At 44.5% G+C, this 9,374-nt stretch overlaps 1 protein-coding gene across 1 annotated transcript in view; it reads left to right on the top strand.

Annotated features, from left to right (window-relative positions):
* Positions 1-2,018: 2,018 nt before the first annotated feature.
* KCTD1 (potassium channel tetramerization domain containing 1) overlaps positions 2,019-9,374 on the top strand; it is a 103,766-nt gene continuing 96,410 nt past the window's right edge. Inside the window, exon 1 of the mRNA XM_071737393.1 lies at positions 2,019-2,041. Coding sequence (XP_071593494.1) covers positions 2,033-2,041 — 9 coding nt within the window. The 5' untranslated portion in view covers positions 2,019-2,032. The remainder of the gene's footprint in view (positions 2,042-9,374) is intronic.

Below are 9,374 nucleotides of genomic sequence, written 5' to 3'. Positions count from 1 at the left end.
AGCTCCTAGGTTTTGGAACAACATTAAAAATGAAATCTGAAAATGAATCCATGTTGAGTCTTTCTTGAAGCATCTAAGTGTCTGACTAAGAGCTTTTCCTTTTAATTTCTGTCAGCCATTCCTGGTTAATTAACCTAACATATTTGTGCTCATTATATTGTGATGACGAAGCATTTGTAAATGGCGTGATTCCCATGCAAGAAATCCTACAATGTTGTTATACTTACCATTTAAACGTAAGAGGAAGGATGAGAAGAATGTATTGGAGTGGAAGTATTTTTAAGCAGGAGAATTAGTCATTCCTTACGCTGCAGCAATTGCCTTAGGAGAAACAGGCAATTGTTATATTTCGCATTACTTTCTTTAAAATACTAAAAGCATCTAATGAGAAGCTAATTGTAGGTATACGCTGGACAGGTCTGGTTTTATACAGAGGCTTTACTGGGCCGTTTTGGCCTCACAGCCTGGTCTTTTTCACATGAAATGTCAGCCAAGTCTCTGAATTAATGGACTGTGAAGTGCTTAGAAACATACCGTTTCACAAAAGTATACTGCGAGGATGTGACACTAATGGGAGGTGACCCGTGTGTTTATGACAAAATAGCCCCCTCTTAACAACAGCAGCAACAAATTAATCCAGCTTCTATACACAGTAGCTTTGAACAAAGCAATAAACAGTGGAGGGGGACATGAAGAACGAGAGAACCCCGATCAAGGATAATAAGACACGTATATTATTTGGTTGTCCCCGGTTTTCTATTCTTCAGGAGACGGGAGCTGCAAACTCCCGGCTGAAGGAAAGGAAAAACGCAAGGCTCCGTTTCAACTGGGTAACTGGTGAAGAAAAGTTAGTAGCATTTGGGAGCAATGTCACATGAACAGAAGTGGTAAATTCCTGGATTTGCTTCTATGGATTTGTTTTATTTTAATTTTGCTGCCAAAAAAAAAAAAAAAAAGCCACAGAAAAAAAAAATGCACTGCAACTCCTTCAATCTTTTTGTAATTCTGCATGGTTGAACATTTGAAATGAATTTGTGTATCACCCCCAGGCATTGATTCAGACTTGATTGGGGCAAAGCAGACTCCATGTGCTTATTTTTATACACGTCATTTGGGAAGTTATATAGCCAAGGGAACAGAAAATGTGTTGCTCCACTGCCAGATTATCACATATCCCTCGATCAAAACGGGAGGTGATCGTAATCAACAAGTTGTGCGACCTTAGTGCGATGGCAATGTCAGGTCAACTCGGGAAAGTGAAGAGGCAGCTCTAAAGACAAATAAAAAAGAAAGAGAGAGACAAAAAAAAAAAAAAAAAAAAAAAAAAAAAAAAGAAACAACCAACAATCCTTATAATTATCATCATCTGCTGCTTTTCCCTCTTCTGGCAAAGAAACACTCCATCCATTTGCAGAAATCGCCTGCGGAAACGTTACATCAAAACTAATCACAACGATTAAAATCAGCTTTTCTGTGCAAGAGGAGAGTAAAAAGCAAGTTGGAGGCTGGAATGAGACTGTTTTTTCCACCAAAAAAAAATCGGAAAAAAAAATACACGCGATATATGTATACATATATATATATATATATGCACGTTTCGAAGGAGATCAATTTTATGCCCGTGTGATCAGTTAATTTAATTTAACTTTTATTTCGGAGATTGATTCAGACTGGAGGTAGAGACATGAGCTAATTGTATCCTGATCCTTGCCTTGAGGGGTTTCAAAGCCCTGGAGCAACTATTCTCTGTATTTTGCTCTGTCTACCTTAGCCAAGCTATTGCATTTCTCTCTGGTGTAGCGAGGAGAGCAGACCGCTGCCGGGAGAGAGAAATATCGGAAGTGTGAGTTGGGGGGGTGGGGGGAAGAGGTGTGTGAAGGGGAGAGAAGGAAAAAAAAAAAAAAAAAAAAAAAGAAAAAAGAAAAAAAAAAAAAGGAAAAAAAAGGGGAAAAAAAAAAAAGGGGGGGGAAAAAAAAAGGAAAAAAAAAAAAGGAAAAAAAAAAAAAAGAGGGACACTTCTTTCGCGGCTCCGATGTTCCAGGTAAGGGCTTCTCGGGATTGTTGTTTGCAGCGGAGGGTGCGGAGGGACTCGGGCGCCTCTCGCTTCCACGCATGTGCCGGGCGCTCGCACCCCGTGCGGGGACGCCGCGCGGCCGCCTCGCCCGCCGCGCTCCCCCGCGCAACCCGCGCCCCCGCGCAGCGCCGCGGGGAGGCGGGGAGGGAGGGAAGGAGAGGGAGAGAGAGAAAGAGAAAGAGGGAGGGAGAGAGAGAGGGAGGGAAGGAGGGGGCTGTGCGGCGGGCGGGGGGCTCCTCCTTCCCCCACCGCCTCTCTCGGAGGGGGTGGGGGGGGGAGACGGGAGGACGGGGGATTTGGGGGGTTGGTGTGTGAGCGCGCGGAGGGGGGGGGGGATTTATTTGATTTAAATTTCTCTATTTTCTCGCGGGGGCTGCGCGGTTGGCATTGTTCTCCGCTGGGCTGCGGGAGGGGGCCGCCATTGTGTGTGTGCGGGGGGGGTGGGAGAAGGAGAGCGGGAGGCACCTTCCCCCTCCCTCGCTCCACCGCTGTCCCTCCGCCGCGCACCCCCTCAGGAGCCGCCCGCAGCGCCCTTTGTTGCTGGGGCGGCAAAAGGGAAAGGCGGCCCCGCAAGCCTCTTCCCCCCCACCGCCACAGCGGCGGGTCGAGGCGGCGGGGGTAGCGGCCGCCTTCCCTCCGCGCTGCCCTCTCTTCCCCCGGCGGCCGCGGGGGCTGAGGCGGCGGCGCCGCCGCCGTTGCCGCCAGCGGGGGCTGAGGTGACGGAGGCGCCGCGGCCGTTGCCGCCAGCCGCGCGCGCCGGCGGGGGCCGAGGTGACCGAGGCGCCGCGGCCGTTGGCGGCGGGACGGCGGTTGCCCCCACCGCGGAGCTGTCTGCGCTGCCCCGGCCCCCGGTGTCCCAGAAGAGAAAAAGCCTTAAAAAAGATCGAAAACACACCAAAAAAACCCAAACAAACAAAAAAACCCAAAACAAAACAAAACCGGGACGGGGTAGAAAAAAAAGCCGCCCGCCGCCTGTTTCCAGTCACTGAGATACAAGTTTATCTGAGCGTGCCCTGCGGGCACCGAGCGTGCTCGGGTTGTTGGGGCGAATTAAACATGGGCGAAACGCTTCTCCCTTCCCAGCGCCGCAGGCTGCTCAGAGACCTCCGGCTCTTCCCGGCGGGCAGGGGGAGGGCAAGGGCAGAACTGCACGGTGCACCCCGAGTATGGCTGAGCGTGCGGGGATTGCTGGGGAGGAGGGGGACACCCGGCAGCAGACGGGCGCTGTGGGGCTGGAGGGCCTGGGGTCATTATTTTTGTTCTCCGTCACAAGCGCAGCGTCTGGAACGCAACTTTTCATCTTCTTGCCCCGAGCGCCGGCAGAAGCTCGGTGGAGGGGGCCGGGGGTTGCGGGTGGAGCGGGGGAACTCCGGGGAGAGCCGCGGAAGTTGGTGCACGAAAAAGAAAATAAAATAAAAAAGAGGGGGGATAGGGGGGGAGGAACAAACTAAAAAATCAACCACACACTCCTCAATCCACCCCAAAACCCGGGACTTTTAGCTGGTGCCGTCTGGGCTCATCAGCGCCCGTGGAAGGATGCTCGCCCCGCAGGTCGGAGGCACTCGGCTAAACTTCCTCTCGCTTCTTCAAGATGACTGCGGTGATTTTGCTGTATTAATTACGCCCGCAGCACAACACAAAATGTTCTAGCACACGCTAGAGGTCCCTCGCAGAGCTGTCAGACGTTAGGGTGTTTTCGGGTTGGGTTGTTCTTTATTTTTTTATCTCCCCCCCACACACACACCTTCCCCGTTTCACCGTTTGAACAGCACTGAGTGTTGCTGCAGATATCAGAGAATTCAAATAAGGGAGATGGAAGGATTTCCGACGTTTTTCTTCGTGCCGTTGTTGTCTGGGCATCAGTGGGGCAGTAAACGCACAGGTTCCTCTGCGTTCTAAAAAAGTAAACGAAATTTAATTTCACGCAGTAATTTGTGAGTTCTGCTTAAAATACTATTGCAGTTTGGTGTTGCTGTGGGGGCCAGATCCCAAATTTTGTATTTGTCTTTCTCACATGAATCCTGCCGTGGAAGTATACAGCTTAAAACTTGAATAAGGATTCCAGGGTATGGCTCATGGTTTTTTAAAGAGAAATACACAAGGAAGCAAAAAGCCTAGTATCAAGATCATAAAGACTTGGTCAAGGTGATGGAGGTGACTGAAAATTTTTGATCCCCAGAAATTTTTTTTTATCCAGACTGTGTTAGAGAAGTAACTAGTCTCTCCAATCTTCATGTATTACAAGCAGAATTATCACCATTTTACGGATGGAGAAACTGAGAAATAAAAAGAAGGTCACTGACTTGCCTAAAGCCATATAGCAAATAAAAGATAGATCTGGAATCAGCTAGGACAGATTTAGATCTCTTGCTGATTTGCACTGCTGTAACCATTGATTTCACTGGAATTCTTCTGGATTTAAGTCAGATTTGAACCTTAGGTGTTGTTCAGTCCCTTAGAAATTCTGCCTTCATCTAAATTCCCTTTTGAATATGACTGAATTAGATGCAAGTTTTTTCAGGACAATATTTGGTGTACACCTGATTTTTAAAACACAAATTACTGTGAAACTTTAGGACTACATTGGCTCTTGATTTATTATTTTTTCCCAATTGCTATTTCATCCATCACATCAGTGCAGTTCCTCAGTTGGATTTTGGTATTGATTTGGGGTTTTTTTAGTTAACAATTTCCTCATGTCTAGTGCAGCTTTTGTTACTGTTTTCTGAGAAGCGCTTCATACTAGATATGTCTGAATGAAGCCTTCAGTTCTGTGTCAGAACAACCCGAGAATATACGACTTTGTGTGAGGAAGACTTCCATTCACTGTGGATCTCACTCAGGCAGAAATGAAAAATTGCATGACCACTGCACACAAAAAAAGCCCTGCATAGAGGAAAGGCTGTATGTAGACGTCTTGCTCACATATGCTCTTTATTGGATTATGATAGGTTTATGTATGGAGAAAATGCGATGTGAAAGGAAATATTCACTGCTCATAACAAATGTGAGTGCATTATTCAAAGTGGGGTCTCTCACAATTAACAAAATATCAAATCTGCCAGTCACAGTCAGAGACTATTTCACATGAGCCCAGCTGGGAAAAATGGTAATTTCTGCTTTCTGTATTCCAACTACTTTAGAAACATTTTCAGGATACCATAAAACAGCCAGAGATACACAGATTGTGATTTTGGTGCTTTACTGTTCATTTATAAGTGTTTGCTGGTACAAACAAACTGCCACCACTAAAGCTTAATGTAAAGTTCTGGCATTCATGCAAGTAGTCATCATACGGCTTGAGCAAAATGCTGGTATTTGAGGGAGCTGATAGTCGCTCAGTGTTTCTCACACCCCTGCAGTCAGGGTCTGACCCTACATCTTAATGTGTTGGGAAGCAGACATAGAACGTGGGTGTAATTAAGACTCATCCTTCCTCCCCATCTGTCCCCCCCCACCCCCCAGTTGGAACTTCCATGTCTGAAATAGAAAGTATTTAGGTGGGATTTAGCCCAACAGAGTCTATGTGGTTTCTTTAATACCATGTACTGGCTCCCTGGCTAAGCCAAGTTTTAAACATCAGAACTTTAGCTCCCTTTCTCTTGTTCTGTGAAGTAAATTACTGTGCCTCACTTGCAATGTGTGCTCAACTCTACTCTGGTACCAGAGGAAAAATAATGTTGATCAGAAGTAAATTTTAGCAGAGATGCCTGCTGTTACTCATTTTGGATCCTTTTACACTGCTGCATTGGAGCCAAGTTGGATCTCCTTCCAGGAAACAAATTTAGTTAGTTGTTTTTTTTCTGACAGAAACATAATTCTTACTTTAAATGGAATCTCTTTTGTTGGTCTGCTTTGCACTTATGTTTTCTTTTTACAGCCTGGGTACAATTCATCTCTGGTCTAGTGCCATTGACTTCTGTGTTATTTCACAATGAATTAATTTGCCATTTTGTGTTAAAATGCAGATTTCTGCTTTCCTGCTTTCCACAGATTACATTTTTTTTTTCGATTGAAGGAGAAAGATATAAAATGCACCCTTTAGTTTTTATTTTGACCACTTTTATAACTTGTGCAGGAAGATGTATATTTTCTTTTGCCCTTCTCTAGTAAATTAAGTTGAATATATATATACATTTAGATAATGTCTACAAGCAGGAGGAGGGAGTGACTACTATCTTCCTAGCTGATAACACCTTAAAAAGAAATTAATGCATGTGAAAGACAGGAGCACATTCCGTATTGATGATATATGTTGTATCTTTACTACCCTTGGGTCCTCTCATGTGTATTTTAGTCATGCTTTTGATCCAGAAGTCAAACCAGCAACTTCCCATATCCAACCGAACCGAAGTTGATAGTGTTGCATCTTGAGTTGTTGTAGGACTGTGTTTCTGGAATGAAAAGCTTCTCCTGATAGCTGTTGATCTGTCTGGTTACCCCCACTGGCAATGGAAGTTACTGGGTGTTCGATGTGGTTGGCAGATTAGCACAGATGTGGCTTTGAACATGGTTTCTGTGTGGCTGAAGTCTACAGGTGAGGGATACAAACCAGAGAAGTTCTTGCTGGGGCAAAGGGCAGCTCATCCTGACAAATTGTTCAGTGGCTTTTACTCAACTGGTTCTCACTGCCCAGTGCACTCATGAATTAGGAACAGTCTTTAGAAACACAAAAAGTAACACAGCACAGCAGGGTTGCCCCACGATGGTAGGGAAATGAGGCTCCTGCTGCTTCACACACAAGACCGACACAGTTGTGGTTGCTCCTCCTCACCCAGCATTAGTGACTCAATTCTGTCCCAACCCTCAGGTTCATCTAGAGGTTTTTCTTTATTTTCACTGGCCTAATTCAGGATGTTTTGGAGAAGAGCTAATGTTTAGGGCTCTTGACTGGTAGTACATAGGCTCAGGCATGTGCCTCTGACACTCTATGTGTGTGGCTGCCTCTGTCAAACAGGCGGCTGGGGTGGGGACAAAACTGTCTCCTACTGCTCTGGTAGGTTTTGCCAGATCTCACCTTGTCATAGCTTTCTGTTCTCACAGAAGAGCTGTGAAGCCACACTGTGATTTGGTCAGGCAGAAACAATGGGAGGTTGTTTCAGGCATTTCCAGCAGACATGAGGAAATATTAACAATTCTGTGTAAGATACAGGTGAAACTTAATCTGGAGCATGGTGTGCAGCCTGAACACCCATCTTGCAGAAAGGTGAATTTAAGCTGGAACCGTGGCTAGAGGGATGACTGAGAAAAGGAGTGTCTGCCTTCTGAAAGGATATTGGAAGAGGCTTGAATGTCCATGTTAGCAAAGTGTAACCTGGAAAGTGATATAACTGTTCCCTATAAATACACACAGGTAGTGAGTCCTACAGAAAAGAGACATAACAGTTCAAGCTAAATGACAGTGAAAGTGGACATAAGCTGGCCCTGTTAAGGCAATAGTTTCCTAGAAAATTTTCTGACACATTATCTAGAAGATTCAGCATTGAAAGTGAGACCTTAAATTTGGTAATTCTCTGCCTTGGGCATGTCTTTAAAACCTGGGCTATTTGGAGAATATTTACCAAACAAAGGGCTGCCAAACTTTTACCTCAGTGACCTTACCTGCATGGTTCCAAAGGGCAGTTTTTGACCAGGTTTTTTTTATCAATGTTTCTGTCAAAGAGAAGAGGTTTATTTTTTTTTACAAAAATTACATTTCAATATTTTTTTTAAATCTGTCAAAAGCCAATTTGATACTCTTTTACAAAACTGAAAACAGACCCTTCTCATACCTGAAACCCACTATTTTGAATTTTCATTAGACAGATATTACAAAAAATACTGACAGAAAAAAAATAAGAAGGAAACCTAAATTTTTCACATTAGAAAATCCTCAGTCAATGTCTGTTTTTATGATCAGTGAAAAGTTTCCATAAATGTTTGTCAGTGGGAGGAATTACTCTTTAGATAAGGTCCTTAATTTCTTCTTCATTCCAGCTGCAAAACTTTTCCCGTAGTTCTTCATTTTTTCCAAGTTAGACCATTAAGGTGCACACTTTAAATAAATCAGCTTTCCCCTGATTTATTCAGTGGCATTAATTTGATTTTCATCATACTCTGTAAGAGCAAGAGGAAAGATTTAAGAAAGAGACAGGAGCAAAGAGCTCCTTTCTCTTTTTGTCACCTTCTTACAAACATTTACTTAAAAACGCCCTCTTCATCTAACAAACTTTCTGCATGCTAGTTTACTTGGATACCCAATATATAAATCCTGATGGGGAAGGACTGTCTATCCTGCTACAGCAGAGCACTGCAGGTATTCAACAAGTAATTAATAATAGCTCCTTCTGCCAGTGCTGCCAGAGGAGCAGGGAGAAGAGAGGAGTAGCAGACAATGAGAACATATAAATAACTGCTGGAAACCAAAGTATCCAGGGGCTGCTGAAGTAGCTCAAAGTCAAGGCAAAGTGTTCTTATGAAATAAAACCAGATTTATTTCCCTGTGTGAACTGAACCTGGCAGTGGCTTTAGATGAAAGCAGCACAGTGCATGTCACATATTACAAAGGGAGTATAGGTCCATCAGCTTGATTCTGCAGCTGCCAAGGAAAGGAGGGAGGAGTGCCACAGTTGCCCAGACTCAGAGGAAGGAACAAAATGGGAGTCTCTGCCTAAAATACCAGTGCTGGTCTCCTCAAGGTGTACTGCTTTCTAAATAACTCAGGGCAAGATAACTGGCCTAGAGGTTTAGTTAAGGTGTCTGAAAAGAGACTGATGGTTCATCCATTCAGCATCGGGGGAGTGGGGGGAGGTGGGGGATGGACAGATGGACACAGAACTGGATGGACCAGTGCTGAACAATTTAGCAGATCATTATAATTCCTGTAGCCCATTATAGACCCATTATACCAAACACTTTTCTAAACACTTAAGAGGGAGAATCCATGGCTAAGGACCACTGGCATAATGTAAATAGAACTCCACAGCTTGCCAGTAACTGGCAAATTCAACAGGATTTATCTGCAGCAGCCTGTTTTGCTGTAAGTAGAGGCATATATATTATATAAGAAAATGAGAAGAGGTCATGATAGATCTACAGAGGACAGTTAACACCCTGATTATTAAAGGGAACTCACAGATGCAGAGAAGTTAGGGAAGGTCTTGAAGACTGGTAAAAATTGGCAGATGGAGGACTAATGGAGGGATTCAAAGAGAGTTAAAGGGGAGACCTGGACAGCTAAGGCTCCATTCTGTGTAGAAAAGCAAAAGGGTTGATGGATATACACCAGACATCCAAGAGATGGACATTGATGGGTCCATTT

This window comes from Heliangelus exortis, chromosome 2 (genome assembly GCF_036169615.1).
Source record: "Heliangelus exortis chromosome 2, bHelExo1.hap1, whole genome shotgun sequence".
Lineage (NCBI taxonomy): Eukaryota > Metazoa > Chordata > Aves > Apodiformes > Trochilidae > Heliangelus > Heliangelus exortis.
This window is presented reverse-complemented; position numbering and strand designations above follow the sequence as displayed.